General features: G+C 45.1%; 1 protein-coding gene across 4 annotated transcripts in view; it reads right to left on the bottom strand.

The window, feature by feature from the left end:
• The window catches only part of ENOX2 (ecto-NOX disulfide-thiol exchanger 2), a 138260-nt gene extending 129613 nt beyond the window's left edge, over positions 1 to 8647 (bottom strand). For 2 of the 4 annotated variants that reach the window (XM_084639938.1, XM_084639939.1), the window contains exon 1: positions 8231 to 8347. In XM_084639938.1, coding sequence (XP_084496064.1) covers positions 8231 to 8273 — 43 coding nt within the window. In that variant the 5' untranslated portion in view covers positions 8274 to 8347. Of the gene's footprint in view, positions 1 to 8230; positions 8348 to 8375 lie in introns of those variants that run through there. The other 2 variants (XM_084639940.1, XM_084639942.1) reach the window with 2 other exon arrangements.
• Between the last annotated feature and the right edge of the window lie 3381 nt (positions 8648 to 12028).

The raw sequence follows: 12028 nt of genomic DNA, 5'->3' as shown, positions 1-12028 counted from the left end.
ACGCTTCTCGGGGAGATGGAGTACACAAATCATAAAATATTAGGGTTGGAAGAGACCTCAAGAGGTCATCTAGTCCAATCTCCTGCTCAGAGCAGGACCTTCCTAAGTACAGAACTCTGCACTTGTCTTTGTTGAACCTCATCAGAGGTCTTTTGGCCCAATCCTCCAATTTATCTAGGGAGTGCTCTCCCACGATTTAGTATGCCTTCACCAGACCTGCTACATCAACACTCGCTGCATCGATTGCAGCAATACCGATCTAGCAGTAAGTGTAGACAAGCCCTGAGAAGAGAAAAATACTCTTAAATAACTTAGGTCAGTCCTGCAAAGCCTTAGCCACATGGGTAATCCTATCTACTTCAATTGCACTGCTCATATAGGTGAAATTGAGCATGTTCTTAAGTATTTGCAAGATTAGGGCCTTCATGTTGTCTTGATCATAGTAACTCAAAACCATCAATTAGTATGTTATTTAGATTTACAAATTCTATTACGTGTAACTACTGTCTTTAGACAAAAGCAATGTAGGACAGTCTACTTGAATTTTTTTGCTGCCTAACTTTTTAAAATTCAGTTTCTGATAAAGTTTATTTAAATAACAGTATGTATTACAATAGAACCTCACAGTTACAAACACCTTGGGAATTGAGATTGTTTGTAATTCTGAACAAAATGCTATGGTTGTTCTTTCAAAAGTTTGCAGCTGAACGTTGACTTAATACAGCTTTGAAACTTTATTATGCAGAAGAAAAATGTTGCCTTTAATCATCTTAATTTAAATTAAACTAGCACAGTTTCCTTGTCAGCTTTTTTTTTTAAACTTTCCCTTTGTTTTTTTAAAGTCCTTTATGTTCAGCAGTACTGTACTGGGTTTGGTTGGTTGGTTGTTTTTTGGTTTTTTTGGGGGGGTGGTCTGCTGCTGCTGCCTGAGTGCGTATTTCCGATTCCAAATGAGGTGTGTGGTGGACAGGTCAGTTCCTAACTCTGGTGTTCATAACTCTGAGGTTCTACTGTAAGTTTTTTTTCTACCTATCAACCTGAAACTGTATGGCCACAATATCTTTATTATCGTACAGCAGTAGTTGCACCATAGTTAGAATGCATTACAGGTTCCATTTTACAGGAATTAATTGCTTTAGTTGGACCCCTTTTGCAAAAAAATCTGAAGCACTGTGGCTTCTTGCTTGCTTCACAGTTGTTCCTCATGTGCTGATCCACATAATATCAGTTAGACTATTTTTGAGAAAAAACATATTTTACTTAAAACATGTTTAGAAAATAAAACAGTGGTGTAATCCACTGAGAAAGTGTAAGAAGGCCTCCTCTAGGGGCTGGTCCACAAAGATGTAAGCAGTTACTCCTGTTACTGAATGGATAGTGGTGTGAGCTGGGAATCTGAAGGTCCAGGGTTAAATCCCTGCTGTTGGCCTTAGTGAGAGATATTATGGTTACATGTTATTCACACAGTGAGAAGACCTCTTTAAAAGAGGTTTTGTATTGAAGTTATAATTACAGCTATGATTTTGGCCTGGGTATTTTTATTAAAAGTCACAGACAGGAGGTGGGCAGTAAACAATAAAATCACAGGAATGTACACACAGTAATGCAGCTTTCACTACACCAATACAGCAGCTCTTAAATGGCCTATTAAACTTTATATAATTTTGATTACTGACAAGATTAATAGTTAGTAAATGACCATTTTACATTCTAACAGTTATAGCTTTCTACAATTCTGAAAGCAGAGGCCCAGGCCCTGCTGGGCCACTGCCCCAGGAACCCTAAGCCTTGCCACCCGTAATTTAGCTTTGCGGTACCTCCTGTGGTGTGGGGCCCCAGGCAAATGCCCAGCTTGCTAGCCCCGAATACCGACCCTGGCAACAATGGGGAACAAAATGGTATTTTTGACATTTGTACTGCAGATTTTAAAGGAAATAAGCGATTTCTCATTTTTTCCCCCTCAAATCTAATATTTATTGGAATTTTCCAGAACTCTTGGATAGCTCTTAAAATCTGGGAATCCGTGACCTCCGTAACAGAATCATAGCCTTAGCTATGACAATCAGTAAATGACGACAAGAATTGTCATTTCACACTTCAATCATTTGTCATGTGCTCGGATTGCAGGTGTTGCACACTGGTAGGCTTGAAGGTTGAGAGGTGTGCTTCACAGTGGCAGGCACGTGGAATCTAAATAAGCAGACATGCTGCTGGAGTGCAAGCACGCACCCTTCTGATACAGCCACTCCTGGCAGCATCCAGTTTTTGAGTCCATGAGAGGTTGTAGCGTGTTTCAGAGTGAAGATGCAGAATCCTACATGGAGGTTCCCTTCAACTGGCAGGTTACATGATCTCTTCTAAACACAGCAGGTTGTTCTTATCATGTGCATAATTAAGTAATTATTAAGTGACATACAATAGGGTGTTAGACGCCATGCTTGGGTTGGCAGAGAACTGGGTTTCTACTATGTACATGGATATCTACTGTCCTAGCGGAGGAGGTATATGACATAGCATGTTGTCCCTGTTTTAAGTTGGCAGGGAAAGAGTTAACCCTCTTGTCCTAGGAAAAGGCACAGCTGTTTCCACTGACAGCAAAGACACTGGAGAAGAGATAATGATCTTCCTCCCACAAGACACATGAAATATGCAATGGGAAGAAGTCTCCTGCAAGACCCTCCAAAGGGGAGCCTGGAAAAAGGCTGCAGGCCCATTTCAGCCAAGAGAAGAGCTATGAGAACTGTTGAGCTATTGCAATATGGGGTCAAGGACTAACCCCTTGTCACAAAGGGGAGAACAGTTTGGGCATGAAGAAGTCCAGAAAGACCACTGAGGCACTGACAAATGCAGACAACATCCATGTTGGTATTTTGTTGGTCACTGAACCTGGAAGGCCTTGTTGATTTGGTCAAGAGCCGAAATCTCTTCGAATCTCTCACTCATCTGAAATAAAGTTGCCATTCTGAGGGGAAATAGACACAGACGTACTCGGTGGTAAGTTTAATCTCCCACACAAGGAGAGAGTGTTACAGAGACAAAGACTCTCCTGAACCACACTGCAATCCTCGTGCCTTTGTTCAGCCACGAGCTGGTTGAGTTGTGCCATTTCTCTCCCCCTGTAAGTAAACATCTCTTCTTAATCAAACTGACTCCTTAAACCCTCACTGAAGAAGATTAGCAGTGACAGTCCTCTGTGAAGAATGGCTGAGGAGCTAAATAAAGAGTGAAATCCCTCTCTCCTGAACCACACATCCAAATCAGACTCAGAATAGAGAATAATGTATTAATACGATGATGTATTCATAGAAAGCAATCATATTCCCTCTCAGCCTCCATTTTGCTAGACTTCACAAGCCAAGCTATTGTATTCACAAGCCAAGCTCTTATAAGATAGACCGGGGTAGCCAACCTGAGCCTGAGAAGGAGCCAGAATTTACCAATATACATTTCCAAAGAGCCACAGTAATACGTCAGCAGCCCACCATCAGCTCCCCTCCGCCCCTCCCAATCAGCTGTTTCGTGGTGTTCAGGAGGCTCTGGGGGGGGGGGGGGTGAGGGCATGGCAGGCTCAGGGAAGGGGTAGAGTGGGGGCTGGGCCTCTGGCAGAGCCAGGGGTTGAGCAGTGAGCACCTCCCGGCACACTGGAAAGTTGGCACGTGCAGCTCCAGCCCTGGAGTCGGTGTCTATACAAGGAGCCACATATTAACTTCTGAAGAGCCGCATGCAGCTCCAGAGCCACAGGTTGGCCACCCCTGAGATAGATCCTCCATTCCACTGATCATCTCAGAAGCCCTTTCCTGCACCTGTTCAAGATGGAATTCATCTTTCTTGAAAATGGGTGACCAGATGAAGTCTTACCAGAGCTGGTATAATAGCATTAATACTTCCCCTATCTCCAGAGGCAACATGTAACTGTTGACAGGGGGGGGGGGGCAATTTAAAAGTTCAGGGGAGGGTGGGGGCACGTGACCAGCCCACACATGTCTCTGGGTGCAGGAACCCTTCCAGCCTCACCTCCCTGGTCCAGGGCCAATCCTACCTGGGGCTGGGGCTGCAGGAGCAGGGAGCATATGCTGCCAGGCCAGCCTGGGCCCCTGGCAGGGAACTCAGCAACAGAGTTTCTCCCCAGAGCTCCCGAGCCCTAGTGGACCCCTCAGCAGGGGGAGGGGCACAAGCAATGCCCCTAACTCAGGCTAAGTACAGGGAACATACTCCCAGCACCTTCCTAAGTGACCTGTGCCCAGCCCAGGGCCTCCATGCTCCACTAATTAGGTGTGGCTGTACTAATTAGGTGCCTGTACCTTGGAGAAGATGTACATGTAAGGTGAGGTGGTGGCCTTGGGGGGAATAGAGGGTAGGTGGGAGGGAGTAGTGGGGTGAGAAGAGGGGGTGGGGGGAATTTGGGACGTGAAGGGCTGCAGCGGCCAGAGAAAGAGGCAGCTGCCCGAGAGAGACCCCACTCCTTCCCAGCCCCTGCTCAGGGGCTGCTGCGGCAGGGGAGAGAGGGCACACCCATTGCATTAGAAAGGCAAGACTATAGATATTAAAATATCCGTTGTGCTTTTATTTGCAGAACAAAAAAACATTATTAAGGTTGGTTTTTTTTATATAGTGCTTTTATCCAAAGCACTTTACAATACTTAGCTAATGGCACAAACAACACTTGGAAAGATCATTAAGTGGTCTGCGGAAAAAAAAGTTTGTGAACCACTGTTCTAGAATAACAAAAACTCAGTAGAGAAGCGACCTGGTCCTGTTAAATCAAAATTGTGGGTTTCCATCTCCTTTGCTGTACTTTATACATACATAAATTCCAAGGCCAGAAAGAACTGTTGTGATCATCTAGACTGCCCTCCTGTACAGCACAGACCATAGACACCCCCAAAATAACTCCCAGAGCAGATCTTTTAGAAAAGCATCCAATTTGGATTTAAAAATGGTCAGTGATGGAGAATCCATCACGGCCCTTGGTCAGCTATTCCAATGGTTAATTACATTCACTTAAAAATTTACACCTTATTTCCAGTCTAAATTTGTCTAGCTTCAACTTCCAGCCATTGTATTGTGTTATACCTTTCTCTACTAGACTGAAGAGATTATTAAATATTTGTTCCCCAGGTAACTATACTGTAATCAAGTCACTCCTTTCCTTCTCTTTATTAAGCTAAGTGGATTGAGCTCTCTGAGTTTATCACTATAAGGTATGTTTTCCAATCCGTTTTAATTCTTGTGGCTCTTCTCTGATTGAACTCCCTCCAGTTGATCAGTTCTTGAATTGTGGGTACCAGAACTGGACACAGGATTCCAGCAATGATCACACCATTACCAAATACAGAGGTAAAATAACCCCTCTACTCCTACTCAAGATCCCCATTTATGCATCAAAGGATTACATTAGCACTTTCGGCCACTGTCACACTGGGAGCTCATGTTCAACTGATTACCCACCATGATGCTCATATCTTTTTCACAGTCACTGATAGAGTCCCCCATTCTGTAAGTACGGCCTACATTCTTTGTTCCTAGATGTATACATTTAGCCATTTTAAAATGCACAGTGCTTGCTTGTGCCCACTTTACCAAGTAATCCAGATTGTTCTGCATCAGTGACCTGTTCTCTTCGTTATTTTCTACTCCCCAAATTTTTGAGTCACCTGCAAACTTTATCAGTGATGATTTAACATTTTCTTCCAGGTCACTGATAAAAATGTTAAATAGTTTAGGGCCAAGAACGGATGCCTGCGGTGGCCCAACTGGAAACACACCCACTCAATGACAATTTCCCATTTACAATTACATTTTGAGACCTATCAACCATTTTTTAATCCATTTCATGAGTGCCATGTTAATTTTATATCATTCTAGGTATTTTTTTAAGTCAAAATGTTATGCAGTATTAAGGCAAACATCTTAGTGAAGTTTAAGTATTTTACATCAATGAATGCTATTACCTTTATCAACCAAACCTGTAATCTCATCCAAAAGATATATAGAAAATTAGTTTGACAGGATCTATTTTCTAGAAACCCATGTCAATTTGCATTAATTGCATTACCTTCCTTTAAGTTCTCGATTAAGCCTGGTTCAATGTCAGACTGACAGGCCTATAACTACCCTGATCATCTCGTTTACCCTTTTTAAATATTGGCAAAACATTCGCGTTTTTTCCTGCCTTCTGGAACTTCCCCAGTGTCCCAAGATTTATTGTAAATCAGCATCAATGGTCCAGCAAGTTCCTCAACTAGTTCTGTTAAAACTGTTGGGTGCAAGTTATCTGAAGTTGCCGATTTAAAAATGTCCAATTTTAGTAGCTTCTATTTAACATGCTCCAGAGATACTAGTGGAATGTTAAGAGTATTATTGCAAAATAGTGAAACAATTATATCTGGTTTTTCCCCCTCAAATACAGAAAAGAAATATTTATTGAACACTTCAGTCTTTACAGCATTACTATTGCTAATTCTACCATTTCCATCTAGTAATAGACTAATACAATTTTCAGGATTCTTTTTGTACCCAATATATTCAAAAAACTTATTGTCCTTAATTCTGCAAGCCATAGATTTCTCCTTGTGTTCCTTGGCTTCCCTTACCAATTTACTAGAATTCCAAACTTCTGATTTATAATCAATACGATCAACAATATAAAATGCTTTTACAGATGCCTTCATTTCCCCCCTAAACCAGGTTGGCTTTTTGAACCAGTACAGACTTCCTCCTCAATTTTGGCTTTTTGAGCATCTAGGAAGGTGCTCTCCAATTATTCCCAATTATTTTTCTGAATGAATTTTTCAGCTGATTTGGCTCATAACTGTTTTCAGCTTTGTGAAATGGCCCTATTAAAGCACCAAATATATATATTACTGGTCTGGACTTTATTCTGCCTGCACATTATAAATGTGATCAAGCCATGATCACTAATATCTAAGCTACTAATATCTAAGCTACTGAAGTCTCCCATCATTACACAGTTTTCTCTCCCAACCCACCCACCCAAGCACGTTGTAGATAGGTGTGTAAGGAACTGGTCATCCTGCTCCCTAGAGTGATTTCATGGTCTGTAGCTGACACTGACTAATACCCCACAACTTCATATTATTTATTATTATACAAATACCAAAGACAAAGTCTATGATAACTTAATTCTCAACTGTCCTGGAATTTTCATTTCTGGTCTAAAATATTGAGAATTTTGCCAAACAAGGCAATGCACCACTCAATTATGTTAAAGTTACAAAACAGCTGGCTAGTGAATTTACACACTAGTTTCAGTGTCTTATCAGAAGCTCTCTTGCTGGAGACAAATTAACACAAAACTCTGAAAAAATGGATCTTTGCTACAATAAGAGGATTTTGAGAGAGTTGAAAGCTCTGGGACAAAGTTAACGGCCAAGAAATCCGTGAAGTTTCTGGTCATGGCAAGAAGTGTTACATAGCTAGGTAGGCCTGAGGGGCCCATAGGCCTGTGAAACACAAGGAATATAACACATGCACAAACACAAAAAATGGCCTTTCAGAAGCAAGCCCCAAGAGAAGAAGCCAAGGCAGTAAAGCCAAAGCTGAGAACATAAGAGGATAAAAAGCCTGAATGAATACCCATTCGGGTGGTGCACACAGGATTTGCTAGCTGGGCATTTTGGGTACAGGTGTAAAGGAAAAGCAGGTACATAGGGCTGAACTGAGACAGTCTGGGATCCCAGGCACACACCACAGGTTCCCCTGTAGCACTGTGTTGTGGTACTGCCCTCCTCCTCTGTCTGCACCTGGAGTTAAGAAGGAGCGGGGTCTCTCCCAAACAAGCAGCAGTATGATGAGAGAGAGACCCCTTTCCATCAGAAATCAGCAGGAGTGCACCCCCAGGACTGACCCCAACAGCCAGCAATGGGCTGTGCAGTGAACACAGGGCTCACATCCTGCTCGGAGCTATCCTTTCGGGCTGCCTGCAGACTCAGACACACACCTCCGCCTCAGCAGCGCTCAAGGCCTCTTGTCCGAGCAGGGAATCCAGCCCATCGCTTCGGGCACGAGGCCCCAGGCAAGGCCTCTCTTCCTGGCTCTCACCCAGCACGGGCAGCGGGGTGATGCTCCGGCCAAGCGTCCCTGCCCTGGGCCTCCCTCACCCCCAGAGCCCGGCCCGGAACCTCGCGCCCCCAGGGACACATACACCCCGCTGATACCCGGGGGGCAGCTCCCTCCACCCAGGGCCCCTCCGCCCCGACTGGTCCCTCACCTGCCGCCCTCCGGGCCGCGCAGCCCCGATACTCCTTATACATCCGCAGCACGCCCAGCAGCTCCCCAGCCTGCGCCCCACACAGGCCGCAGAGACAGCCCCGCCCCAAAGCGGCCTGCGCCGCCTCCCATTGGCCACCGCTCACCGGGGGCGCGCCGTGTGCCCTGAGGCATGCTGGGCATGGTAGTTTCTTGGGGGGGCACTCGGTCTCTGATTGGCCGTCAGGACTCCGGACGCGAGGCCTTCTGGGTAACCTTGTCCGTAGCGGCTGTACCCCAGAGCGGACCGTGGAGAGAGGCGCGCTGGGCTGCAGCAGAGGAGCCCGCCCTGCAAGTCTCAGCGGGCCCCGCGCAACTCCCGCCGCCCGCAAGGCGCCGGCCGGCCTGAGCCGGGGTGTCTGAGCGGAGAGCGCCGCAGGCCCGTTACAAAGGGACGTACAAAGCCTCTGACAGGACCATCGTAGTCCCGCGTGACCAGGCGTGCGTGGAAACCATGGCGACGGCCCAGGGCCAACCTCAGTGAAGGTTGCCATAGCAGCCAGAGCATCCGGAGAACATGCAGGGCTTAGGGGCTAGAGCTAGGGGTGCTCCAGTGGTTTCCATCTGTGCAGGGTTTACAGTTTGAGTCAATGGCTCTCAGTACCCCACTGTACAGAGTGTTCCAGCACCCCTTTGTCAGGGGGCCTGCAAAGCACTCAACATCAGGGCCTGGCGGCTAGAGCTGAACAACCATTGCTTTTGCCCCCCAGAGTGCTATTAGAGCACCATCTCTACCTGGGCCCATGCTTTCGTACCAGTTATACTTTATAATAGCCTACCAGTTTTACTCGCCCTTCAAGTCAGGCACATGGCATCTTACCATTCTTCATGCCATTCTTTATGTTAATATGATTATCGTAATAGACCAATGCTAAGAATAATAAATTGTGAGGTGACAGAAGGCAGCCTGTCCCTGGTTACAGTTCCAACAAGCTGCACTTATGTCTTACTTTAAGGCTATATCGTTGGCTTGCAAAATTGGTTTCACCCTAAAGTTACTGGGTTTACTCTGAATGTCAAACTAGAATGTTTCTACAAAATTTGAAGAATATTAAACTGGTTTTGAGTTCAAAAGTGCTGAGCATTCAGCAGTCCTGCTGAAGCACCCTCGCTCTATACACCAACATGAATGGAGGTAAAGAAAAGCATACGCTGATTGGTAAATCCCAACACCCACATTGCTCTGGCAAGTTGAATATCAAGGAGTTGCCTGTGGAATATGAATTCAACAAAAAAGCATGGGTGAACTCTGAGCTTTTTGAAAAACGGTTACAAAGATTTGATCGCAGATTGCTACTACAAGGATGTAAAATTCTGTTTGTGGATAATACCCCATTCCCCCTCAAACTCACAAACATTAAACTCTGCTTTGCAGCTAGGGTTGCCAACTTTCTAAAAACCAGAACGCCCCGCCCTACCTCTTTTGCCCCCAAGGCCCTTCCCTATGCTCGCTCCTCTTTCCCCTTCTTCTCGCTCAATCCTCTTCCCTCCCTCTCCCAGCTGGGCTCCCTCTGCTCCTGGGCAGGGATGGAACCTGCAGCCTGACACTGAGGCTGCTGCGCGGCTGCCCACAAGATGCAGATAGGAGGCGGCCCTGCCTCAGCAGGGGCTGCCATGAGTTGATGACCCAGCAGCTCCCTCCCCCTGCCTACCCTTAGTAATCAGACTTTTGGTGTCCAGTCAGTACATCTGACCAGACACTGCCAGGTCCCCCTTTCGACCAGACTTTTAGTCAAAAACTAGACACCTGGCAACCTTAGTTAGAACCTATGGATGCTGGGGTAATTCAAGCCCTAAAACTGAAATTTCAAAAAAGGCAAATTCGATTTATTCTTCATCAAATGGATCTGATGTAACTTCATCAGGTCCAATGCTTTTGAAAATTGTTTCACTCTTGGATGCAATACATTGGTTTCATCAAACCTGGAGTGAAACTGAGCCACACACCATCAAAAAATGCTTTGCAAAATGTGGATTCACCCTTGCTGAGTCAACTGCAGATTCACCAAATGAAGACATTAGCCCAGAAGATGAACATGAGCTCCCTCTTGTGGTAATTAACATGCCGCAAAATCTTTTTGGTGTGCCTATTGAGAAGACGAACCAGATTGATGAGAACCTTGCAACAGCTGAAGAGGTCACAGACTGGTCACTGCCTGCAAAACTCCTAAAAAGTTTCAAGCCATGTGATGACACTCACAGTGACACAAGAACAGATGATGATGGGGGATAGCAATGGTGCCTCTGAACTCCACGGAAGAATCATTTCTGTGCCTGAAGCCAAGCAGGCCTGCCGACAGAAATTCCGGGCCCCAGGGCCAGGGCCATCCCTGGGGTGGGGCCCGGGGTGGAAGTGACAAATCTGTCATTACTGGGACTGGCCCACGGGGCCCCACAAAGTGCAGGGCCCGGAGCAGTCTTGCGCACCTAGGTGTCCTGCGACCTGGCGATTTACAAGGGCCTGGGGCCCCCGGGCTTTTTAAATCACCCGGGCCCTTGGGCAATTGCCCCTTTCCTCCCTCCCCCCCATCAGCGGGCCTGAAGCCAAAAATATGATTAAAGACGTGAAAGCATTTGCCATTCAAAAGGCCAACAACTGACTTAAGAAAAAGTGGTAAACATGCTCCTTATCGTCACAGAGGCAGACAAGAATAAATTATTTTTTTCAAATAAATACAGGCTACTGTAGTCTGAAACCAGGACTTTTTGATAACATGGTAACTGTAATTGTAAACATTTTGTTTTGTCTTCAGTCTACAAAATAAGCACTTGTATTAGTGCACTAAATTTCCTCTTTTGATTAACAAAAGTACAGTACTAATGTATCAATAAACCCACCAAGAGCTTTAAAGCATAGTACTGTACTGTACGCAATTGTCAAGGTTCCTCCCCCACTCTGAACTCTAGGGTACAGATGTGGGGACCTGCATGAAAACCTCCTAAGCTTACTTTCACCAGCTTAGGTTAAAACTTCCCCAAGGTACAAATTAATTTTATCCTTTGTCCCTGGATCTCCACTGCCACCACTAAACTCTAACTGGGTTTACTGGGAAACATAGTTTGGACATGGCTTTCCCCCCAAAATCCTCCCAACCCTTGCACCCCACTTCCTGGGGAAGGTTTGGTAAAAATCCTCACCAATTTGCATAGGTGACCACAGACCCAAACCCTTGGATCTGAGAACAGAGAGAAGCATTCAGTTTTCTTACAAGAAGACTTTTAATAGAAGTAAAGAAATCACCTCTGTAAAATCAGGATGGTAGGTACCTTACAGGGTAATTAGATTCAAAACATAGAGAATCCCTCTAGGCAAAACCTTAAGTTATAAAAAAGACACACAGACTGGAATAGTCATTCTATTCAGCACAGTTCTTTTCTCAGCCATTTAAAGAAATGATAATCTAACACATACCTAGCTAGATTACTTACTAAAGTTCTAAGACTCCATTCCTGGTCTATCCCCGGCAAAAGCAGCATACAGAGAGACACAGACCCTTTGTTTCTCCCCCTCCTCCCAGCTTTTGAAAGTATCTTGTCTCCTCATTGGTCATTTTGGTCAGGTGCCAGCGAGGTTACCTTTAGCTTCTTAACCCTTTACAGATGAGAGGATTTTTCCTCTGGCCAGGAGGGATTTTAAAGGGGCTTACCCTTCCCTTTATATTTATGACAGCAATATTCATATAAAGGCAATTAAAATTAAACATGAAACATCAGTAACAATAGCCTCTCTGAACCTTGTAAAAGTGCCCACTTTACAGCA

The sequence above is a fragment of the Lepidochelys olivacea genome, assembly GCF_965140295.1.
Source record: "Lepidochelys olivacea isolate rLepOli2 genome assembly, chromosome: 9".
Classification (NCBI taxonomy): Eukaryota; Metazoa; Chordata; order Testudines; family Cheloniidae; genus Lepidochelys; species Lepidochelys olivacea.
This window is presented reverse-complemented; position numbering and strand designations above follow the sequence as displayed.